Source organism: Balaenoptera musculus, chromosome 15 (assembly GCF_009873245.2).
Source record: "Balaenoptera musculus isolate JJ_BM4_2016_0621 chromosome 15, mBalMus1.pri.v3, whole genome shotgun sequence".
NCBI lineage: Eukaryota > Metazoa > Chordata > Mammalia > Artiodactyla > Balaenopteridae > Balaenoptera > Balaenoptera musculus.
Window position 1 is genome coordinate 72,444,112 of NC_045799.1, and position 24,417 is coordinate 72,468,528.

The following is a 24,417-nucleotide window of genomic DNA, read 5'->3' on the forward strand; positions in this document are numbered from 1 at the left end:
GAGAAAAGGAACCAGTATCTTTCAACTGGGACAAGAGAAAGGAATCTGATCTCATCACCCATGTTTCCATTATAAATTTATTTTTTCAGCCTCATTTTCCTCAAATTTGTAAAGGGTCCTAATCCTCTCCCAGAAGGATTCTTTTGGTGAGACTTTGGACAAATCTCTCTTTCTCTGTTCCATAAAATTGTGAATTTGCATGAACCAGGCCTCAAGGGCCTTTCCCACAGTTTTAATGCCTACAATAGTTCCGCATGACAGTATTTAACATCCATTTTCAGAGAAAGAATCTGAAGCTTTAAGAGGTGGTTATTGACTCGCCCAAGGTCATACATCGAGGGGGCTGACAGTACTGAGAGAAGTCTGGAACCTAGAGCATCCTCAGCACAGGCAGTGCCTGGGAGTGCCATTACCCTGAGACCTAGATGCCTGCATCCAAGCCTAAGAAAAACGGTGCCCAGGATCAGGGCGACCTCAGCCCCAGGGTCCGAGGTTTAAGCCCGGGCTGGTGCTGCCCTCGAGCGGCGGGACTGCGTAAGGGAAGGGGGGCGGGGGGCAGAGGGTTGCACAGCTGAAAACGGCAGGCACTGGGACCACGACGCCCGGGGAATCGACCAACCCACCCAAGTTCAAGTACGACCTAGTTTATCGTTTCTTACAGGACCGGTTCAAGGTCCTTTAGGGCCCACCGGCCTTATTACATAACTTTGAGACAAAGATTTAATCATTAATGGCGTGCCAGTACGGACAAAATGCGGCACCTTCTGAAGGCCTCAGTATCCCCATCTGTCAAATGGGCATCTTAAACAGCTAGAGGCCCAAGGAGGCTAACGGGAGGAAAACGCTCCCTGCATTACGTGCGGCGCCAAACAGCCTGAGTCACCGTTGCTGGTAGTATTTTTCCACCTCCCGGGCGCCGCTCCCAGCCCACCCCGGTTTCGGAGGGTCCTACAGGAAGCGCCCCCGCGACGCCCGGCTCCACACGCTGACCACGCCCTCTGCGCGCGGCGCCTTGGCCCCGCCCACGAAGGAATTCGCAGATTCGCTAGGCCGGCTCCTCCTCAGAATTATTCGGGCCTCTCTATACTCGGCTGAAAATCCTCATCGGACTCTGTAGCCATTTCTCCCAGGTCAGAACTGAGCAGTCCTCTGAGTTGTGCTAGTAAGGAAGATCCAGGAAAAGTGGCCCACTCTGCCAACAGGGCTTGGCTAACCACGGCATTATTTTCTTGACTCCACCAAGGCGGTTAAAGGGAGGCAACAGCTGAGGCCAGGACTTGTGGCGAATCTGCAGCCTCCCAGACCTTTGGCCGCATGAGGAAGCGGCAGGTTAGAAGAGCAAAGGAGCGCGCATCCTGTCTACTGATTCGCCCCGCCCGCCTGACGAATCTGCGCCTGTTCAACGCGCCACTCAAATCTCCCCAGCTCTGGCTGGCCTCCTCCCCTCCGCCCCGCCCCCTTATCCTCAGGGATTAGTCGCTGCTTTCGTCGCCGCCGATTCGTCAAGGACCCCAGGCCAGAGCAGCTGGATAGCCGTGGTGAAGCCCACTCTCCGGGGGATGCGGCCAATCTCCAGGCTCCCTGGGCCGCAACTCTTGAGCCTTACTGCGCGCTGGCCGAGGCGAAGCCGCTGTCCTCGGCCCCGTGGGTCTCCCGGCGGCGCCCGTGGCGAAAGTGCGAATGTAGAAGCTGTGCCCGCTGGGCCTCGCGCAGGTGGCGGTGGTGTTTGGTGCGCGCGCCGGGGAGGTGGTGGTGGGGGGGCGCCGCCACCGCCACCGCTGCGGGGCCGGGTCTCGCGCTGTCGCCGCCGCCGCCACCGCCTCGCGCCGCTAAGGTGCCGCGCGGGGTGGGGGGAGGGGGAGCCGCTCGCCGCTCGCGGGTGAGTGGGGCCGCGTCGCGCGTGCGCGGAGGTGGGGGGGCAGAACGCGCCGGGGCGGGAGGAGAGGGCAGCGGCGCTCGTTCCCCCACCCCCCGCCCAGATTCGGGGCCGAAGCCGGGTCTCGGGCTCGGTCTCGCGGTGTTTCCAACGCCCCGAAGAGGTGCCACCTCTTGGCCAGAGGATCGGGGCGCGGGGACGGGAGCCGGTGTGTGGGAGCGGGAGCCGGGCTTGGCCTGGGCCGCTGGCCGGTGAGGAGGCGGGAGGGGGCGGGGCCTGCCAGGGGGCGGGGGAGGGGTCTTGTGCCGAGGCCAAGTGGGGCGCGCGCTAGGGAGAGCGGGAAGGTAAGGGGGCGCGAGATGGGCCTGGGGCCTTGAGAAGAGAGTTGGGAGGTGGAGAGAGAATGGGGTGTTGCGGTGAAAGAAGGTACTTGGGAGAAAATCTGGGGGAGCCTCGGGTCATGGTGAGGTGTGGAAACTGGGGTGATGAGGGTACTTGGAGTCGGGGCTAGTCGGTGAGGGGCAGCAAGGGAGGCAGGCCTAAGTCCTGAGCCCTCTTGCGTATTCCTCTTTCCTGACAGTGTAAATGAGCAAAGATGGATCAGGAAGGTGGGGGAGATGGGCAGAAGGCCCCGAGCTTCCAGTGGAGGAACTACAAGCTCATCGTGGATCCTGCCTTGGACCCTGCCCTGCGCAGGCCTTCTCAAAAGGTGTACCGATACGATGGAATCCACTTCAGTGTCAACGTGAGTGCCCCAGGCTTTTCCTTACCACCTAGGGAACTCAAGCCCCGTTCTCTGTTACCTCTGTTCAGCACCTAGAACTCCCATACCCATAGCCTGCCTTCTTTAAAGTGGGCAGCCAGCACCCAGCTCTTTTGCATATGGGTCTTCAAATGGGCTCTAGAGCTCAACACTGATTTCACCTTGAGCTGTCTTTCTGTTTCTGCTTTTCTTCCTAGGACTCAAAGTATATACCAGTGGAAGACCTCCAAGACCCCCGTTGCCACGTCAGGTCCAAAAACAGAGACTTTTCCCTCCCAGTCCCTAAGTTTAAGGTACGTGTCTGCTAGTCCCCTGGTGTGGTGGCCCTTGGAGGGTGTGGAGGATCCATCCTGGTAGTCCAGTCTAAGTGTAGTGTAATAAAAGGGGGTTTTCCAATGAAAGGATCACAGCCAGATCTAATAATCTCTGAGGCTGTGAGACTGAGTTGTTCTGGACAGGAGATGTGTTTATTTTCTAGAAAGATATAGGTGAGATGTCTCAAGCAAGGGTGTTAACTTTCTGAAGGATGAAGACAGGTCTAGCTGCTACACCTGTCACTGTGTACTTGTAGACAGCGCATAGCAAAACAGTGCCCTGTGTGTCGCTGCAGTTTCTCAGTTAAGGGGAGTGACAACACCAGGGACTCCACTCCTGGAGTCCTCTGTTCCTCGCCCCTTCTCCGTCTCGTTTCCTCAGAGGATTCCCATGTCCCTGTCCAGGCAGGAGACTCATCAGGCCTTGGAGCACTGGTCCTAGGAAACTGGTGGCTCTTAGTCTCCTTCGCTAATTCTTTATTATTATTCCTTTTTAAATAAGTCACTTGTGGGATTCTCTCATCCCACTTTTTTCCCTTTGTGCACTTGTCCTGGACAATCTCTTTCCCACCCACAACTTTGACTATTACTGAAATGTTGATGACTTCCAAATCTCTGATCCCAGCCAAGATCAGTCTCTTGAACCCCAGACTTATACGCTTGGTGGAGGGACAGCTCCATCTGGAGGCCCCACAGAAACCTCAAGCTCAAGAGATGTAAAACAATGATCTTCACCCCCTTAGTCCTGCTCTTCTTTCTACTCTCCTTTTACTGATGAATGGCAACACTATCTACTCAGCTGCACAAGCTAGAAACCTGGGAGTCATCTTATGATTCTTCTGTCCTTAATGTGTCACCAAGTCGTGCTGACTCTTTTTTCTGAACACGTCTCTTTTTACCTTAATTTTTCTATTTCTGTTGCCACTCCTTTAATACAGACTCGTATTCATTTCCCCTGGTTTCCTCGTCTCCGTTCTCTTCTCCATTTTATTGCTGTTATTTGTCTCTGGTTTTACTGTTCTTTTATTTTACTTTTGCTGCCAAGTCCACGTTTTTTGTGCATTGGTGTGTATGATTATTCATCTGGCCAAGCTCATCTCCTGCCTCGATACTGCATGCCTGTGTTCCGTCCTACCACACACTTTGCAGTTTCTAGGCAATGTCATGTTATTTTATAGTTCTCTGCCCTGCAGGTCCTGTCATTTTGGTGAACTCCGGTTTATCCGAAAAGCCCAGTTTGAATGGCACCATCTTTATGAATTCTTTCCTGCCTCCACTCTGAACAAAGGTTTCCTTCTCTGGGCTCCCAAACACCCTGTCTCCACCTTTGCTGACACTTGTTTTGTCATGTTGCGATTGTGTGTGTCTGTGTTGTCTACTTTTCTGAATAGGAATCTCTTTTTTTCACATCTTTGTATTCCTAGTGCCCAGTCCTTGGTAATGACTTAGTAAGAGCTGAACTGGTGAATTATTTCTATATAACTAGTTATTTCCATGGAGGTTTAGTTTTCAGTTTGTGCGTTTCTTTTCCTGGTTCTTGTCATTATTCTGTGGTGAGAAGAATTCAGGGAAGAGGTGGGTCAAGACTGATGTATCCCTTGTTGGGACCCCCTTCCCCGTTCCCTTGCCTCGTAGTTTCCCAGTTTTATCTCTCTTGGCCTCATGGATCTCGCTAAAATTTCCCAAAGGGCAAAGGAGCAGTGGTCAGTATTTAGATGCTTTACTTAACTACTGTCCTTTCCACAGCTGGATGAATTCTATATCGGACAGATCCCACTGAAAGAAGTGACTTTCGCAAGACTGAATGACAACGTGCGGGAGACCTTCCTGAAGGACATGTGCCGAAAGTATGGCGAGGTGGAAGAGGTAGAGATCCTTCTTCACCCCCGTACTCGCAAGCACCTGGGCCTAGCCCGTGTGCTCTTCACCAGCACTCGGGGAGCCAAGGAAACAGTCAAAAACCTCCACCTTACCTCCGTCATGGGCAACATCATCCATGCCCAGCTTGACATCAAAGGTGAGTTCTCCGTCGCCTGCTGCCCACGGTTGGGCTCTGGCAGAGATGGTACACGCAAATGCCTACTGGGGCCAGGCAGGTGATCAGGTTCATGATTTCTCATCTGAAACCTTTGGGCCAGGTGTGTTTCTGACATCAGAATTTTACAGAGAGTTTATGGTACAGATACGGGTTTTGTTTTGTTTTGTTCTTTTAACGTTTATTTATTTATTTACTTACTTATTTATTTATTTTGGCTACTGCCGGGTCTTAGTTACAGCACGTGGGATCTTCCTTGCAGCATGCGGGATCTTTAGTTGCGGCATGGCGGGCTCTTAGTTGCAGCATGCGGGATCTAGTTCCCTGACCACGGATCGAACCCGGGCCCCCTGCACTGGGAGCGTGGAGTCTTAACCACTGGACCACCAAAGAAGTCCCCAGATACGGTTTTTTGTGTATTGTCTTTGGCAGGGTTGGGGCAGCACCCTTTAGTCTAATGTATGACTGTATTTGCAAGAAAATGTATGAAGGGTCACACTAGGTAGGATGAATAAGAACTATAGTAAATAGCCTGATGTCAGGTTTTGACACCAAATTCTAAAAACACGAGGTTTTGAAATTTTGGATTGAGAATTAGGGATCTGTATAGGTGAGTGAAGCAGTCTGGGCTTCTGTGCTAAGGAGCAGTAGGGAGGGGTGGGGACTGTGGCATACTGTCTAGTGGCATCGGAAGGAGGCAGCTGTTAGTTGGCATTAGCCAGTTTGTAGGTGGGAATGAGGACTAACATAGATAGTTTTTGTTAAAGCCAGAAATCTAGGTTCTTGTGTGAAATCTCCTGGGTTTTAAATATTGCATTCCTCCCTTGCCCTTGCCAATAGTTTAAGTGATTGTGTAGGGCAAATAAAACACAATGGTGGGCTGCGTTTAGCCTTCAGGCTGCCATTTTGCAACTTTAGTTTATAGGATGAAGAGGATGGTGGGATGTAGCATCAGACGACTGGGTTTGAATTCTAGTTTTACCACTTTGTGCAGGTTAGTTTTCTTTAAGCCTATAAAATAAAATAGGGGTACGGATGCTTCTCTCTCCTGGTGATCATCCAACATAGTAACGCATGTTAGAAGTATTTTTGTAAACTGTGAAATGTCACCCAATACATTATCTGTAGTAGTTATTAGGTAGAGATGAGGTAGAAGGACTGAAAGCCTCAAACCCAAGACTCCAAGAAATCTTAGGAAACTTGAGGCCTGAGAAAGAAGTGTGGGGACACAAAATCAGAAAGGAGTTGTTTCCTCCATCTGACTCTGTTGGTTCCCATTTTCCTCCCTCCAGGACAACAACGAATGAAGTACTATGAACTGATAGTCAATGGCTCCTACACCCCTCAGACAGTGCCCACTGGGGGCAAGGCCCTGAGTGAGAAGTTCCAAGGCTCTGGTGCAGCCACTGAGACGGTGAGAAGCTTGTGGTTGCTTTAGCCCTAGCCACATGGGCCCGGTGCTCAGATGCCAGAAGCAGCCTTTGGGAGGTTCTGGACTTCATTGTTAAGTATAGGAAGAGCGAAGGAAAAGAGGCCTAGCTTTTTTCAAAAAGCAGGGAATTGGGGTTCTTGGTTTGGTGAAGGGCATATTGTCAAATGGTGCTTGATCTCTTTTCCTTTTTCCCTGCTCCACTCTCTCCCTCCAGACTGAATCCCGCCGCCGCTCCTCCTCCGACACAGCTGCCTTCCCAGCAGGCACTGCTGTGGTGGGCACTCCTGGCAATGGCACCCCCTGCTCCCAGGACACGAGCTTCTCCAGCAGCCGACAAGACACCCCATCTTCCTTCGGCCAGTTCACCCCTCAGTCCTCCCAAGGAACCCCCTACACGTCTCGGGGCAGCACCCCCTACTCTCAGGATTCTGCCTACTCCAGCAGGTACAGCGGAAACACCCTCTGGGACCCCCAGATTCTGGGAGCTGCCACTGGGAAGAAGAAACCTAGAGTCTCTAAGAGGGAGTTGGGAGTAATTTGCCTTAGTTTCTCTGGATCCAGCCAACAAATCCCTGTCCTCAGGGAATTTACTCTCTAGCTAGGAACCCAGTAGCGTGTAGATCTTCCTTTGGGGGCAGCATAGAGGGGTTTTGGGTACTGACAGCGGGGCATTGGGGTTGGGGCATGCGGAGCTGAACACAGCTAACCCCTCTGCACGTTTTCTCCAGCACCACTTCAGCCTCCTTCAAGCCCCGGCGGTCAGAGAACAGCTACCAAGATTCCTTCTCCCGCCGCCATTTCTCTGCGTCTTCAGCCCCCACGACCACCTCTGCAGCTGTCTCCGCCACCACTGCAGCCACCGCCGCACCCTCCTCTTCTTCCTCCTCGTTGGCCTCGTCCTCTTCATCGTCCTCTTCTTCCTCATCCTCTCATTTTCGTGGTTCTGACTCAAACTACCCAGCATATTATGAAAGCTGGAATCGCTACCAACGCCATGCTTCCTACCCACCCCGCCGGGCAACCCGGGAGGAGCCCCCTGGGGCACCTTTTGCCGAAAATACAGCTGAGCGCTTCCCACCTTCCTACACCTCCTACTTGCCCCCTGAGCCCAACCGGCCTGCTGACCAGGACTACCGGCCTCCTGCCTCAGAAGCTCCACCCCCAGAGCCTCCAGAACCTGGTGGAGGCGGGGGTGGTGGGGGGCCCAGCCCTGAGAGGGAAGAAGCTCGGACCTCCCCCCGCCCAGCCTCACCTGCCCGTTCCGGCTCTCCGGCCCCAGAGACCACCAATGAGAGTGTGCCCTTCGCTCAGCACAGCAGCCTGGATTCCCGCATTGAGATGTTGTTGAAGGAGCAGCGTTCCAAGTTTTCTTTCCTGGCTTCTGACACCGAGGAAGAGGAAGAGAACAGTACCACGGGCCCTGGGGCTAGGGACACAGGGAGCGAGGTTCCTTCTGGGTCAGGTCACGGGCCCTGCACACCCCCTCCAGCCCCGGCGAATTTTGAGGATGTGGCACCTACAGGGAGTGGGGAACCAGGAGCTACCCGGGAGTCACCCAAAGCCAACGGACAGAACCAGGTGAGGTTGGGCTCAGCCAGGGGAAGTCCCTGGGATCCAGGAGGCAGGGTTGGGAGAAGGAAGGGAACTAGGCAAGAGAACAGAGATTTGAGGAAAAGCCCAAGGAACAGGCAGTAGCTTTCTGTGACCGTCCTCTGCACCCCTACAGGCTTCTCCATGCTCTTCTGGAGAGGACATGGAAATCTCCGACGATGACAGGGGCGGCTCACCCCCTCCGGCCCCAACACCCCCCCAGCAACCTCCCCCCCCTCCCCCTCCTCCTCCCCCTCCCCCTCCGTACCTGGCTTCCCTTCCGCTTGCTTACCCTCCCCACCAGCCTGCCTATCTCCTCCCACCCCGACCTGATGGGCCACCGCCCCCCGAGTACCCCCCACCTCCTCCGCCACCCCCCCACATCTATGACTTTGTGAACTCCTTAGAGCTCATGGATCGACTTGGGGCTCAGTGGGGAGGGATGCCCATGTCCTTCCAGATGCAGACCCAGATGTTAACCCGGCTCCACCAACTGCGGCAGGGCAAAGGATTGACCGCTGCCTCAGCTGGTCCCCCTGGTGGGGCTTTTGCGGAGGCCTTCCTCCCATTCCCACCCCCCCAAGAGGCAGCCTATGGCCTACCATATGCTCTGTACACGCAAGGGCAAGAAGGCCGAGGGGCATACTCCCGGGAGGCCTACCAGCTGCCTTTGCCCATGGCAGCCGAGCCCCTGCCCTCCTCCTCAGTCTCAGGAGAAGAGGCCAGGCTGCCTCCCAGGGAGGACGCAGAGCTGGCAGAGGGCAAGGCCCTGCCATCGGCAGGCACCGTGGGCCGTGTGCTGGCCACCCTAGTCCAAGAGATGAAGAGCATCATGCAGCGAGACCTCAACCGCAAGATGGTGGAGAATGTGGCCTTTGGAGCCTTTGACCAGTGGTGGGAGAGCAAGGAAGAGAAGGCCAAGGTGAGGGCCAGTGCCTGGGACTGGGGAGACCTGGGGCTCCACTGGAGGGAATAGACCTCCAGCTTCTTCAGGCTACACAGCTCAGAATAGAGAAGAGAGGTGATTGGGGCAAGTGGAGAGAGAGACTGTGGGCACTCGGTGGCACACACAGCTGGGCCCAGGGGAGTTGTGGGGCACACAGAACAGTAGAAGAAGCAGGAGTCTGAGAGTCAGAAGAGCTTTGTCTTGGTTCCACTGCTTCCTTGTGGTGGACGAAGCCCTTAAATCTCTCTGGGCATCAATCTGCAGGGTCTCCATTTGTAGCGTGGGAATAATAGTAGCAGCTTCATAATATTGATGGACTGAATGAGTGGACTTTCGAGAAAATGCCTGTACAGGGGCTGGTGCGAGGGAGGTGTGGCATAGATGTGTGTCAGATGGAGAAGTGAGTAGATGCATTTCTGTATTCCTGGGGCCTGGGAGTGGTTCTGAGGCAGGAGGGAGCGCCTGGGTTCTGGAGCTCGGTCCCCCTACTGCCTGCAGCCATTCCAGAATGCAGCTAAACAGCAAGCCAAGGAGGAGGATAAAGAGAAGACAAAGCTCAAAGAGCCAGGCCTGCTGTCGCTGGTAGACTGGGCCAAGAGTGGGGGCACCACCGGCATCGAAGCCTTCGCCTTTGGGTCAGGACTGCGAGGAGCCCTGCGGCTGCCTTCTTTCAAGGTACCCAGAATTGTGATCTTGCCTAGTTGCGTGGGGAGAGGGGTTGAAGGGGGGCTTCCCTTCCTTGGAGTGAGAGTGGTTGGGAACCATGAGTGTTTGGGTTTTAAAGGGCACCATCTCTTTTCATCTCCCAGGTAAAGCGAAAAGAGCCTTCGGAAATTTCAGAGGCCAGTGAGGAAAAGAGGCCCCGTCCTTCTACTCCAGCCGAGGAAGATGAAGATGGTGAGTGGGAGGTCAGGTGAAGCAGAAGGGAGGAAAACAGCTGCTTCTATTCTGATAGGAAAGCAGGAGGCAGGGATGAAGGGGTGAAGGTGTCTTGAGGGCAAGGAGCCAAGTGAAGAATTGCAACAGGTTATAGTAAAGCAGTTCTTTGAGATGTGAGAAGCTTCAGGTAGGGTCATCCCTGGATTTTAGCTGTGGTTTTTATTTCTGGTATGTTGACGTAAGTTTTCTGTATTTCACTTTTTCCCCATAAGAGAGGAATAATCGCGAGGTTAAAAGAGGTTATCTACCCAAGGTTACCATCTAATGCTTAAGCGCTCTTAACACCCTTCCTACCAGTTTGTCTAAGTCTGAGCTATAGGTTGACAGCTTCCGTGGCGGGAAACTTCCTTACTGAGTCTGATCTGCTTCCCTGGAGACCCATTGGCCTTAGTACTATTTTCTTGGGCCAGACATAACAAAATCGCCTCACTCTTCCACCCATCGCAGAAAAAGATGAAAGATAAAATGGGTGCAATGTGTTTAAAACTGTAAAATGTGAAGTAAAATGTGCAGTTTTTATGTTTCTCTGCTGAGCTTCACCTTCTTGTCTGTAAAATGAGGTGTGTGTTGTGGGACCCTGAGAAAGATCAGTGATGGTGTGTGCAGAGCTCCTTTCCCAGGGTAGGGCTACTACTGCTGATGGTAAACTGCACTACTCATCTGGGCCTAGACGCTGAGCGAGAGAAGGAGGTTGGAGAACCAGGACGTCCGGGGACCAAGCCCCCAAAACGAGATGAAGAGCGAAGCAAGACCCAGGGCAAGCACCGCAAGTCCTTTGCTCTGGACAGCGAGGGGGAGGAGGCATCCCAGGAGTCCTCGTCAGAGAAGGTGAGGAGCTGAGGCACCCGGTCCCTGCCAAGAGCCTACGTCCTGAGTTCCTGCCGCCGTAGCCAGCTTCTCTCTGGGCTGGAGCCCTGGTAGCTGTGCTTCCTGGAGGACCAGTTGTCCTTCTTCTATTAATTCCCCTTTGTCCCTTTCCTTAAGGATGAGGAGGACGAGGAGGAAGATGAGGACGATGAAGAGCGTGAGGAAGCCATGGATGCTGCGAAGGAGACAGAGGCATCAGACGGTAAGCACGCACAGAGTACCGTCAAATTCTGGGGAAGCAGGGACCGGCCACCTGTCCAGCCCTTTCTGAGCCCACGTAACCTGCCTGCTGGATTGATTGGCCATCTTTGCCTTCCCCCCAAACAACTGCCTTTTAGCCCCATCCTTTGGAACCCTTGGCCCACTGTAAACAATACCCAGAACACTCCCTCCTGCTTATCTCTGAACCATGCTCTCCCCTGAAGACAACCCAGTACAGCCCATTTATTTTCCCAAGATAAGGGGGCTGCATTCTCCTGCTGCCCCACTGTGCCTTTCCCCCTTTGGGCACTGCTCTTCCGTTAAGGCCCGGCCACCGAGCTGTGCCTCCTTCTTCCCCTCGCTGCAGCTGCTGGCACCAGACACACCTCTGTTCTTCAGTTGAACACCTGTCTGTTCCTCCACATTTATTGAGGCTTGAGTACACGGTTCAGTCTCTCTTTTATTCCTTTGCTCAGAATTAGATATCGAGCCCCTCCCGTGTGCCAGACACCGTTCTAGGTATTAGGGACATATCAACGACCAAGACACACGTGGTCCCTGCCTTTTTGGAGCTTACGATCGGTCAAGGTGGGGAGGTGGGGACTTGACATACTAGTGGACAAATAGTAGCACCTCAAGTAGAGATACTTGCTTTGAAGAAGATGAACTAGGGTAACGGGGTAGGGAGTGACAGGGTCAGGGAACAGGGGAAAGGTGGACTGTTTTACATCTGATGGTGAAGGGATGCCTCTGAGAGGTGCCATTTCAGCAGAGGCCAGAATCATGAGAACGGTGATCTAAGAGCCTCTCTCTCAGGAAAGCAGAGGGCGAGGTCATCTGCTAAGAGTGAGGGGTGCAGACCCCTACACATCCACTTGGTCACCAATTCCTGTCCGTTTTACCGCTTCAGTGTTTCTTGAATTTGTCACCTCCCTTGTTCCTGCTCTCCTGTCTTTCTCACTCAGAGTTTGCAGCAGGTTTTTTTGTTTGTTTGTTTAATTAATTAATTAATTAATTTTTGTCTGTGTTGGGTCTTCGTTGCTGCGCGCGGGCTTTCTCTAGTTGTGGCGAGCGGGCTATCCTGTGGTGGCTTCCCTTGTTGCGGAGCACGGGCTCTAGGTGTGCGGGCTTCAGTAGTTGTGGCACGTGGGCTCCAGTAGTTGTGGCTTGCGGGCTGTAGAGCGCAGGCTTAGTAGTTGTGGCGCACAGGCTTAGTTGCTCCATGGCATGTGGGATCTTCCCGGACCAGGGCTCGAACCCGTGTCCCCTGCATTGGCAGGCGGATTCTCAACCACTGCACCACCTGGGAAGCCTTCTGCAGCAGTTTTGACTGTTTTCCCCATTTCTGTTTCCATCCCTCTCATTTCAATCCATTTTCCAGCCTGCTGATGGAATCTTTCCTAAAATACACACCTGACCCTGTTACTCTCCCCCATTAAGTCTCTTCCTGGGTCCCTGTCTTCCACAGGTGACTTCTCAGCCTGATGCCTTAGGCCATTTGTGATCTAGCTCCTGCTTATCTGTTCAGCTTCATCTTGCCATTCTCCAGACCCCTATTTGATTATGTTCCTCCAAGACTCTGAAATTCTTAATTTCTTAGAGCCCTTCCAATGTATTACCACTCCCAGAGGCATAGACCATATAACATTTTCTAAGCTTATTTTACCCTGGAATCCTTTTTCAGAGTCTGTTGTCCAGGCAGTGTCTATAAGACCCACTTTGGGAGAAGCTTTGGTGGTTAGGGCAAGGCTGCTTGCCAGTCTCCAGGGGCACCATCTTCTCTTACCTTTGACGTCCCCGCTCAGCCCCCGCGTCTGCTGGGTGGACTCCTTGTCCTTCTTGACTTCAGCATCTCCTTCACAGGGATGCCTTCCCTGACTCGATCAACCAGGCAGAATCCAGGGCTTCCCTTTGCCTGCTCCACTAGCCCTTCATACTGAAGTTTATCACACTGTGGACAGATTGGGTGCTTCTCCAACTCCTTGAGGGTAGGAATCCCCAGCACCTAGCATGGAGCCTAACATATCCCTAGTAGTGAGTCAGTGAATGAACCCACGGCTTGACCAAGCGAGGGGTCTTCTCACCTCGTCTGATTCCCCCTTCTGGATTTCCAGGCGAGGACGACGAAAGCGATTCGTCCTCCAAATGTTCTCTGTATGCTGACTCAGATGGTGAGAATGATAGCGCATCGGACTCGGAGAGCAGCAGCTCATCCAGCTCCGCATCTTCTTCGTCTTCTTCATCTTCTTCCTCATCGTCCTCCTCATCATCTGAGTCCTCCTCTGAAGAAGAAGAGGAAGAGGAGCAGCCAGCAACCATACCCTCAGCATCATCGCCCCCCAGAGATGTCCCCGTGCCCCTGTCAGCACCTGCGGAGGAGCCTGAGCCAGAAAGGGTTGCAGACTCCCCAGTCACACCTCTCCCCGAACAGGAGAAGTCTCCAGCAAGACCTGCAGGTAGGTGGTGTGGAACTGTTGTTGTAGTCTTTGTGTATGTGTGTGTCTGTCTTCATGGGAACAGTGTGGTTGACGTTTATTAATTGTATACGAGTGTGTGACTTTGTTGGAAAACATACAAAATTGGATGGAAGTCACTATCTCCTGTCACTCCTCCCTTGGAGACATTTATGGCCTAACACACTCAAACTGCACTGCCATGTACAGTTTTCAGAGTTAGACCAGGGTGTTTGGCTACTAAAGTAAAACAGAATGATCTTTTCCCAAATAAGTAAAAGAGAGAACTCCCAACTTAGTACATTTCTCCTACCAATTTTTCTTAAGCCTCTTCCTTAATGTGTAGTATATGCCTGATTAAATGGTCAAATTGGATAGATAATAACTATTAACAACATAAACTCAGAACTTAATTCTGTCTTTGCTTTCCTTTGTGGACTTGTACATTCAGTTGTTATTTTATATCACACGTGTAATGTGTCTTGCTGAGTGAACTGTTCCTTCAGGCAATAGATACTTACTTATTGAATCCTTACAGTGGGTGCAAGGGATGTGATGATATGCACAGTAGGCACTGTTTTCACTGTCATGAAGCTTACGGTCTATAGGGAGAGACAGTTTAATCTCTACTTAAGATAATACTTAAGAAAATCTGTGACTACAAACTGTAAGAGCCATGAAAGAAAAGTACAGGGTACTCTGAGAACCTGGGCATATCTGTGAGGAAGTCTTCTCTGCTGAAGCACCATTAGGCTGAAATCAAGCCAAAGCAGGCAGGAGGGTGTGATTAGCATGTGCAAAGGCCCCAAGGCAGAGTAAATGGCATGTTGGAAGACAAAAAAGAAAGCTAATATTCTGGAGAGCTGAGAGTGAGGGGGAGCTGGGGTGGCCTAAACTGGAGAGATGAGCGAGGGCTGGATCATGCAAAATGAGTAGGCCACACTAGGAATTTGGGCTTTATCTTGAGGGCAGTGGAATGCCATCAGAGGACTGACGTGGTTGTATTTGTGTTTTGAAAAGATGCAGTGCAGAGAAAACTTGGAGAGGGGCCAGAGTTCGTGCAGGGAGATTAAGAGGCTATTGCAGGAAGTAAGGCAAGCAATGGTGGTAACTTGGAGTAGGTTGCTCTTATGGTGGAATTAACTCAGTTTTCAAGTTATGCTTCAAAGATGCATGTGGCCTTCCAGAGATCTCTCTCGAACATTATTGAGAATCCGTGGTCTGAGATAGGCAGTGAGCACAGGAAGACCTCCTAGCACTGAGGCGCTCTGTTCTGGCCCAGAACCCATGAGAGAAGGAGCTGAGGTTCTGATTAATCCTAAGACGCCTCTCAGTCTCTCCGAAGTCCATCGGTGGCAGAAGAGCCGATGGAATCGTAGGTCAGGGGGCAGCAATATCAGTACTCTTTCATTTTCAGAGTAGGAAGAAAAAGTGGGATGTGATCAGATTTGCATTTCAGAAAGATCATTCTCACAGGAGGGGGAGGGATTTGGAAGAGGTGAGGAGGGAGGTGGGGCAGCTCATGAGACAGTTTGAAAGGATGCAGGTAAGCGAAGGGCCTGAACCAAAGCCAGGGTGGTTACAGTGAGGTGCAGGGAGTGGAAGTGGGGATGAGGGTTTCAGAGAAATTTAGAACCACTTGGTTAAACTACTTACCAGGAAAGGAAACTCGAGAACCAGAACCAGGAAGAAGGCTGATGCATTTAATTGGGGTTAAGTTTCATGTCCCTCTGGGACCTCCAAGTAGAAACAGTCAGTGGGCTGTTGGATCAATAGATCTGAAGCTATACACCTGAAACTACCACAACATTGTTAATCAACTATATTCCAACATAAAAAGTTTAAAAAAAAAAAAGATCTGAAGCTCTAGAAAACAGTAGGCTGGAAATGCGATAGGTATTTGAAAGTATGGGTGTGAATACACTTGTGTATACCTTGGAAGGATGTATGGAATGAGAGAAGGGGGCCAGAGACTTAATTGTCTTACAAGAGATAGGGGGGCAGAGTGGAGCCAGAGGAGGCTGAAAAGGAGTGATCAGAGAGGTGGGAAGGAAACCAGTGAACTTGGGTTTTCAAAAGGAGGGAGTGGCCTATATTGGAAGGCCACAAAAGGAAAAGCGTCTGTTGGATTTGTCAGTTAGGAGGTCACTGGTGACCTTATCAATTTCAGTAGCATGGCTCAAGTTAGGGGGTGTTAAGGAGTGAGGGCAGGTGATAGATAACCAGTCTTTTGGAAGGGTAAGCTACTCTTGCGAAAGAAGACAGTTGAGGGGTGGTACTTAATAATATTAGTTAATGTTAATTGAGTAGATCCCATGTGCCAGGCCTAGCACGTTGCAAGTTTCACTTTCTCATTTACTCCTCACAACATCTCTGCTACTCCCATTTTACAGGTGAGGAATTTGAGGCTTAGTGAGTTGTTCAAGGTTACCCAACTGGAATTGGAGAGACAGCAAGAAAATGCAGGGTTGGTGGAGGGTTAGCTTTTCTGAGTACATGAGACTGAAGGGACGAGGGAGCTGGTGGATGGACCAGGAGAGAGAGGAGCACTTGCTGGAGCAGCACACCTGGGGGGGATGGACGCTCTAGGTCGGATGCAGATCTCTCCGTAAATGGGGAAGCAGGGAGTTGTGGTGTTTCAGCCGAAGGCCTCCTTTTCCTCTCTTCAGTAGGAAGGCAGGACATTTCTGAGCATGAGGGGGCATGAGTGGAGTAGAAGCCTGGAGTATGAGGAGGGTGGGGAGTGAGGATGAAAGCCAGCAACTCAGAAGCCCTGCTGAGGCCGGGGGTTGGGGTGAAGGAGGAGAGAAGGCAGGTGGTTCGGTGGATTCTGGGTTAGGGGTCTACAGGGTGGAAGTGGTGGAAGGCTGCAGAAAGTAGCATGAAAGGAGAGGACAAAGCAAGGGCCGCTGTGGTCTGTGCACAACAAAGAATGAAGTTAATTTAGGGGCAGGGTGATGGGCTAGAGGGCGGGGCAATAGAGGATGGAAAATTGAACAGGTGCAGTGGGGTGAACTGAAAGGACCTGGGGAACTGTGGTCAGAGGGTAGGGGTCAGAGTGTCACCGTCCAACGTGGAGGGGGGGTGACAAGGTCGGGTGTGTGACTGGTGGAGGGTAGCTGAGGATGAGTGAATGTGAGAATCTGGCAAACAGGTGGGCTCTCAGAGTCCCTTAGGTAGATGGCAGAGGTGGGAGAGGAGAGGAAAATTAAGGCGGGTCCCTTGGCTTTTAGAGAATGGTAGGGAAAACTGAGCTACCAAGGACACAACTGGATAGAGGCCTGTGTGGCCCGATGGCAGGAGCCTAGGAGAGGGCTTGTCTGGTGGATCCCAGGGACAGGGGCCTGGACACCTTTAGGACTTGCTTTTCTTCTGTCTTCCCCTCTGATTCATCGCGCTGTCCTGCAAATGGTCTTCCTCTGCTTCTCCATTCCATCAGAGGATGTCTGCCCCCACAGACAGACTCCCTCCTGTCTTTCTTTTTTTTTAAGATTTATTTTTATTTATTTATTTATTTAGGCTGCACTGGGTCTTAGTTGCGGCACGTGGGATCTTTATTGCGGCATGCGGGATCTTTTACTTGTGGCATGCGGTCTTCTTAGTTGTGGCATGAGGGCTTCTTAGTTGCAGCATGTGGACTCTTAGTTGCGGCATGTGTGTGGGATCTAGTTCCCCGACCAGGGTTCGAACCCGGGCCCCCTGCACTGGGAGTGTGGAGTCTTACCCACTGGACCACCAGGGAAGTCCCACCCCCTCCTATCTTAGAACCTTATCCTCAGGGAAGTTTCTGGTTGGGCTGGCTTGGGTCATTTACCCATCAGTTAATGATGGCCGGGGGCAGGGAGGGAGTGGGGTAGGTCACGCCGTAGAAACAGTGGCTTCTGGGAGTTGTGTAGACTGGGCAGGTAACCTGAAAGTTGCCTCCCTAAATGATGAAAGGCCCTGCCAGCTTTCCTTCAGGACGGGGATCAAAAGGGAAATCTGTGGGAAGAAGCTGAGTTGGGGGTGGCGGGGTGGAATTTGTTCTCAAGGGCCAGGCTTCCAGAGGGCCCAGTGGGCTAGGTTGGGAGGATGGATCAGAGGAGAGGCCCGCCCCAAAGCGCTGGAGAGGAGAGGATGTGAGAGGACTCGTAGGACCTGGGGGACCGGGGACCAGCACCTGGGGCCTCACTAGCTTCAGAGCGTGGGTTACTCCTGGCTGAGAGCCCAGGGGTGTCCAGACCCTTGGGAGACAGGAGGCTGAGGGCGTGTCGGTTGAGGCAGTGGATACATGTTGATCACTGCCTGCTTGCTCAGGCCAGGCCTGGTGCTGGCTGCCCTTTAGCTCTGTGGGTGGTAGGGCCAGACCTGTAGCCGCTGAGTCCTAGGCTAGGAGGTCCAGAGCAGTGCGGGGCAGTAGGTAAGACCCCAAACTCAACCCAGGCTGCCCTGGGATGCAGGTCTTGTTCTGTCACTTGCTAGCTGGGTGACTTTGGGCGGGTTATCAGCCTCTCTCTGCCTTGACTTTCGTATCTGTAAGAAGGCATTAATATAGTACTCACCTCATAGGGTCGTTGTGAGAATTAAATGAGTACTTACTGTATGCGAAAGACTTGGATTGGTGCTTGGCACAAAATTCTAGCTATTAATCTGCTGCAGCCAATTTGAAGATGGCAGTTGAGAACCACCAGCCTTCTGGTTCTGAGAGGAAGATGTTACCAATGTCTGAGGAAACTGGGGAAGTCTTTACAAAGGTGGTGTCATTGAGCTGGGTCCAAAAGCTGCGTGTGGGCTTTCTGGATGGGCGAAAGGAGAGAGGCATTCCGAACAAAGGGAACCATGTGAACAAAGGGAACCATGTGAGCAAAGGGCCGGGGGCCTGAAAGGCCATGCCTGCTTGACTGGCTAAAACCTAGGATGAGAGGGCAAGTCTGTGGACCGGTCATGGGGATGGGTCAGGTCTGCAGGACAGGGTTGGGCCCTGGGGAAAGGGCTATGCATGCCTTGAGCAATGTTCAGACCCCAGCATTCAGCAGCAGGCTTGGGGGTGTCCGCAGAGGGAGGATGTGCTCCCTGTCCCTGTTAGCTGGGGAGAGACAGCACCGCCTGCTCCTCATCCTTGGGACCTCAGCTTCTTTTTTTTAATTTATTTATTTTTGGCTGCATTGGGTCTTCTTTGCTGCGCACGGGCTTTCTCTAGTTGCGGCGAGCAGAGGCTACTCTTCGTTGTGGTGCGTGGGCTTCTCATTGTGGTGGCTTCTCTTGTTGCAGAGCACGTGCTCTAGGTGCGCAGGCTTCAGTAGTTGCGGCACGCTGGCTCAGTAGTTGTGGCTCGCGGGCTCTAGAGTGCAGGCTCAGTCTTTGTGGCGCACGGGCTTAGTTGCTCCGCGGCATGTGGGATCTTGCTGGACCAGGGATTGAACCCATGACCCCTGCATTGGCAGGCGGATTCTTATCCACTGCGCCACCAGGGAAGCCCCACCCTCAGCTTCTTGAGGGAAGACTTCCTGACCCCTTTCTCACTTGGGCAGGTCCACAGTGCAATTTTATAAAATAGTTTAATAAAAAGATTGTTTCTTACATTGTATCTTTTTCACCTCACTGAACAAAGAATATTGTTTGTAGTCAAAATAATGGATGCTTTAATTCAGATCTGGACAACTGCATCCTGGTTATAAAACGCAGCTGAGAGAAAGTCGTCTGATCTCTGTGTCTAGTTTTTGGATGTGGTTCTGTCACCGCCAGTCTTGGTAAAAAGACTAGAGTCCAAGTGTTTGTTTCCTTTGAGCCCCTACCCCCGCCCTTCAGAGATCGGGCTGCACATGTGTTTCATGTGATTGTCTCCGTCGCACCAGAAGTTCTGTGAGGGCAGGAGTGTCTGTGGGGAGCTGAGGAGTGAGGGCAGCTGGGGTGTGGACTCCCCAGGGAGGCTGGCCGGGTTCTTGCCGGTAGCGAATCTGTGCTGACGGTCGGCCGAGAAGCTGACCCTCTCCCTTTCCCTGTGTGCTTCCCTCCCCAGGTTCCACGGAGGAGCTGCCCCCCAGTGTGCCCCAGCCAACCCCAGAGCCACCGGCTGGGCCCCCAGCCCCCGCCCCCCGCCCCGATGAGCGCCCCTCCTCTCCCATCCCCCTCCTGCCCCCACCCAAGAAACGCCGGAAAACCGTCTCCTTCTCTGCGGTGGAGGAGGTACCGGCCCCAGAGCCTCCCCCCGCTGCCCCACCGCAGGTCAAGTCTCCCGGCCCCGCCTCCCGCAAAGTCCCCCGGGCCGTGGAGCGGACCATTCGCAACCTGCCCCTGGACCACGCGTCTCTGGTCAAGAGTTGGCCCGAGGAGGTGTCCCGAGGAGGCCGGAGCCGGGCTGGAGGCCGATGCCGCTCCACCGAGGAAGAGGAGGCGGAGCCAGGGGCAGAAGTGGACCTGGCCGTGCTGGCCGACCTGGCTCTGACCCCAGCCCGACGCGGGCTGCCCGCCCTGCCCACTGGCGACGACTCAGAGGCCACAGAGACATTGGACGAGGCGGACCGCCCGGGCCCCCTGCTCAGCCACATCCTCCTGGAGCACAACTACGCCCTGGCCATCAAGCCGCCGCCCTCCACGCCGGCCCCTCGGCCTCTGGAGCCAGTTCCTGCCCCTGCGGCCCTCTTCAGCTCCCCGGCAGACGAGGTCCTGGAGGCCCCTGAGGTGGTGGTGGCTGAGGCAGAGGAGCCAAAGCAGCAGCAGCAGCGGCAGGAGGATGGGGAGGAGGAGGAGGAGGAGGAGTCGGAGTCGTCGGAGAGCAGCAGCAGCAGCAGCAGCGACGGCGAGGGCGCCACCCGGCGGCGTAGCCTCCGCTCCCACACGCGGCGCCGGCGGCCGCCGCCTCCCCCCCCGCCCCCGCCGCCCCCCACCTTCGAGCCCCGCAGCGAGTTTGAGCAGATGACCATCCTGTATGACATTTGGAACTCGGGCCTGGACTTGGAGGACATGGGCTTCCTGCGGCTCACATACGAGCGGCTGCTGCAGCAGACTAGTGGGGCTGATTGGCTTAACGACACCCACTGGGTCCATCACACCAATATCCTGAGCCCCGGAGGCTGGCCTTCTCAGGACAGGGAGGCAGGCCCGGGGGGGCGGGGGGGGCTTCCCTGCGGTCGCTCAGCCAGGCACTGTCCTCCTGAGATCGTTCCTAGGGTCTGCATTGGCCTCCTTCCCTGTCCAGTTCTCTGCCACGTTCAGCTTGGGTATTTATTTCTCCCCTGGCTACCAAGCCACCATTGCTGTCTGTTTTGTGCCTCTTTTCTGCCTCCCAGAGATTTTGTGGCAGGAAAGGTGGGGTCTAAGATTTATTTCTCTCCATCTTTCTGTCCTCACACTGAGTATGCTCAGGACCTCCAGCTAAGGTCTCCTTGGGCTGGGACTGCGGGGGAGAGAGGAGCGGAGCCCCAGGGATCTGGCTGGTGAGGACCCCGTTCTCTTCCTTAACACCCCGCACTCACCAACCTGAGCACTCCGAAACGCAAGCGGCGGCCCCAGGATGGGCCCCGCGAGCACCAGACAGGCTCGGCCCGCAGCGAAGGCTACTACCCCATCAGCAAGAAGGAGAAGGACAGGTACCTGGACGTGTGCCCCGTCTCGGCCCGGCAGCTGGAAGGAGCGGACACTCAGGTGAGGCTCTGCCCTGGTACCTGCCCACTGGCGGCATCTTCTTCCTGTTAGTTATCCTGTCACTTACCTCCTCCCTGGCCTGCATCTCACAGGGGACTAACCGTGTGCTTTCGGAGCGCCGTTCTGAGCAGCGGCGGCTCCTGAGCGCCATCGGCACCTCCGCCATCATGGACAGCGACCTCCTGAAGTTAAACCAGCTCAAGGTGAGGAGTGGGGACTGAGGAGGGAAGGGGCGCCACTGGAAGACAGCGTCGTGGAGGCCCTCCCCGCCCCCGCCAGGGGTGGGCCGGCGGCGAGTGGCCAGAACACCCTCCTGCCCCGGAGGTCTGAGGAGAGGCAAGCAGCAGCTAGGTTGAGGGGGACGTCCAGCAGCACAGTCTGCCTTCTGCCCTCTAGTTTCGGAAGAAGAAGCTCCGATTTGGCCGGAGCCGGATCCATGAGTGGGGGCTCTTTGCCATGGAACCCATCGCAGCTGACGAGATGGTCATCGAATACGTGGGTCAGAACATCCGCCAGGTGAGGCCCCACGCCCAGCCCCTGACCTGACGGCAGCCTGGGCTGCCAACACGAGAACCACCTGGCCCTCGGGGTCCCTCCTGGCTCTGAGACTTAGCCAGTGAAACCTGCTTTTCTTTTTTTTCCCTTCCTTCCTTCAACAACTAGAAATGGGTACTAGTAAACTAGATGTTGATGATCCAGCAAGAAACATAAGGATGGTGTTGGGTTGATACGAAAGGGGGTGTTCAGGGAGGCAGGGGAGGTGGGAGCATAGTGATGTTTAAACCAGGGGCTGAAGGACGCTGAGCAACTCCCAGGCCCGGGTGAGGGGAAGGGTGCTCTCCACTGTAGGACGGCACATGCAGAGCCCTGGAGGCAGGATGGTCTTAGGGCAAGGAGGTCAGTATGGCCACTTGGAAAAACTAGGGCCAGTGGCAGCAGCGTGAGGCTGGAGGGGGCCGGTGGAGGCCGGACGCCGCAGAGCTTGGGAGCTACGTTAATGAGTTTGGACCGATGGTGAGAGGAGAAAAGTTGCTGCGAAGCGTTAAGCAGGAGAGGACTTTGGAGGTTAGTAAGCTCCATCTGACTGCAGCATGCAGAGAACTGGAGGCTGAGACGGCGGGGTGGGGCTGTTGCAGAGATCCCGGCTGAAGGCTTGGGCTAGGCAGTGGGTCCAAGGTAGCAGGAGTCTGTGGGTCCAAGGTAGCTGGCAGGACCAGGCAACGAGTTGGTTCTGGGGAATGAGGGTGAGGGCCGAGGCGAGATGGTTTCTTGGTGCTGCTTTAGCAGCTGGGAGTAGGTAGGGCTGCCAGTGAGATAGGGAGCGAGGAGGAGCGGATGTGTGGTCAAGATGAGCTCCTGTCAGCACGTGTGAAGTTGCAGTGACCGGGGGACATCTACCGGATGTCGCCCAGCAGTTCCACTGAGGTGGATTTGGCTGGAGATGGAAGTTTGGGAGGAGTTCCCCCAACTTAGCTGGCAGTTGAAGCCCTGGAAGAGAGTGAGTTCACCCAAGGGGAGTGTGCAGAGGGTTTATCGTCCTGTTTTCTGGGAAATGAGGTACTCCTTCTCACCCAAGAATGTGGGCCCTGGCATGGACAGCAGCAGCCATGGGTGCCTGTTTCGGAGAGAGGGTCCTGGGAGAAGGGATGAGTAGGATTCAGTCCGTGAAACGGCCACTGTCATCTCAGGAACCGACCCAGTCCCCAGGAGTCTGGGGGCTCTCCCGTGGGCCAGGCAGACACTCCAGGAGGAGACAGTGACTGCTTCTCCTGCCCAGTGGCCAGTGCAGACTTCCCTGGGGTCCTGTGGGTGACCTTGTCATAACGGCAGCCAAAGGTATTGGGAGGTGGGGGTCCTGGAAGCAAAGTCAGGAGTCAGCGCCTTGGGGTAGCGGGTGCCAGAGGGAGAGCTGTGGATCCAGGACAGGCCAGTGCGGCTCCCGGGGTGGCAGCCGGGAGACTGTCTGGACCCCCCATCACAGGGGCCAGTGGGGTCCGGCCTAGCCCGGCAGGAAGCTGAGGGGAAGCCCCCTGATCATCGCACCCTGTCCTCTATTAGATGGTGGCCGACATGCGGGAGAAGCGCTACGTGCAAGAGGGCATTGGCAGCAGCTACCTGTTCCGGGTGGACCACGACACCATCATCGACGCCACCAAGTGTGGCAACCTGGCGAGGTTCATCAACCACTGCTGCACGGTGCGCAGGGGGCCGGGTGGGGGGGGAGCGGACAGGGCAGGAGCCGAGGGGGCGGCCGTGACTCACGCTGCCCTCTTCCTATAGCCCAACTGCTATGCCAAGGTGATCACCATCGAGTCCCAGAAGAAGATCGTGATCTACTCCAAGCAGCCCATCGGCGTGGATGAGGAGATCACCTATGACTACAAGTTCCCGCTGGAGGACAACAAGATCCCGTGTCTATGCGGCACCGAGAGCTGCCGCGGCTCCCTCAACTGAGGTGGGGCAGGACTGGTGCCCTCACCCCTATTTATTCCCCTTGGTGCCCTGAGCTCCCAGCCCACCCAGCCTTAGTGGGCTCAGCAGGGCCCACATGCCCCATCTCCAAATGTGGGGTTGGGGGGCCCCGAGTCTCGCGAGGGAGCCTCAGTCCCTTGAGGCAACGTCCGCTTCCCTTCTTGCCCCTGCCCACCCACCCCGATTTTTTTTCTTTGCGGAGAAGAAGCTGTAAATGTTTTGTAGCTGCCAGCAGCTGTTTCCTGTGGAAACCTGGGGTGCCGGCCTGTACAGATCCTGTTCTTCGAGGGGCTGCATAGCCCCCTTGCTTTGTGTTAATGGGGACTTCCCCTCTGTGCCCTGCGTGCACCCCTCCCCAGTTTAGGGGTCTCTAGGGGCAGTGGCCATGTTCTCCCCCTGGGGGGGGGCCCTGCGCCCCCAGTCCTGGGGACTCTGTGCCTGGAACCCTGCCTCGTCTTCTGTTCCTGCCAGACCCTGTGGGTCACCCTCCCACCCTGGTGTCTGGAAGCTCCAGCTTTGCCAGGCCAGGATGGTGGGGGGCAGGCCCTTCCTGTTGGGCTGGACTGTACATATGTTAATAGCGCGAACCCAACGCCACATTTTTATAATTGTGATTAAACTTTATTGTACAAAAGTGCTTTGTCAGTATCTTTGGGGAAGAGCAGGGTGGGATGGGGGTTGAGGACAGAGGGTGGGGCAGGTGAAGACAGGGAAATAGGTGGCCTGAAGTTTGGGGTGGCTAGAGGGGCTTTCAGGCAAGATCCCAGACCTGCAGACTCAGCCACCATCACTCTGGGCCAGCAGACAGGCTGCGAGAGCCATCCAGAAATCCCCCGCCAAGGCCAGCCAGTGTGGGGCCAAGGTCAGGCCTTCCCTTCCCTTCCCAAAACCACAGCTGCTGCTGGG

General features: G+C 54.4%; 1 protein-coding gene across 6 annotated transcripts; it reads left to right on the forward strand.

Moving 5' to 3' along the window:
* The first annotated feature begins 81 nt into the window (after nt 1–81).
* SETD1A (SET domain containing 1A, histone lysine methyltransferase) lies at nt 82–24,140 on the forward strand. Of its 6 annotated transcripts, none has more exons than XM_036825884.1 (19): nt 82–1,879; nt 2,457–2,621; nt 2,837–2,932; nt 4,700–4,970; nt 6,281–6,402; nt 6,635–6,864; nt 7,149–7,998; nt 8,147–8,932; nt 9,455–9,631; nt 9,766–9,853; nt 10,566–10,723; nt 10,880–10,964; nt 13,078–13,419; nt 19,415–20,449; nt 20,867–21,039; nt 21,132–21,242; nt 21,436–21,555; nt 23,098–23,235; nt 23,320–24,140. In XM_036825884.1, the coding sequence occupies exons 2-19, from the start codon at nt 2,472–2,474 to the stop codon at nt 23,491–23,493; spliced, it is 5,106 nt and encodes a 1,701-aa protein (XP_036681779.1). In that variant the 5' UTR covers nt 82–1,879; nt 2,457–2,471; the 3' UTR covers nt 23,494–24,140. The 6 variants fall into 6 exon arrangements, with proteins under 6 accessions (XP_036681779.1, XP_036681782.1, XP_036681781.1 ...); XM_036825887.1 differs by having other exon boundaries at nt 13,132–13,419; XM_036825886.1 differs by having other exon boundaries at nt 82–1,713.
* The last annotated feature ends 277 nt before the right edge of the window (nt 24,141–24,417 follow it).

What these genes read in the sequence shown, in the direction of transcription:
- SETD1A (XM_036825884.1), top strand. Translation starts at nt 2,472, where the DNA reads ATGGATCAGGAAGGTGGGGGAGATGGGCAGAAGGCCCCGAGCTTCCAG. An exon ending in TGCCCAGCTTGACATCAAAG is followed by an intron (nt 4,971 to 6,280) that starts GTGAGTTCTCCG and finishes TCCTCCCTCCAG; the next exon opens with GACAACAACGAATGAAGTAC. An exon ending in GCAAGGAAGAGAAGGCCAAG is followed by an intron (nt 8,933 to 9,454) that starts GTGAGGGCCAGT and finishes TACTGCCTGCAG; the next exon opens with CCATTCCAGAATGCAGCTAA.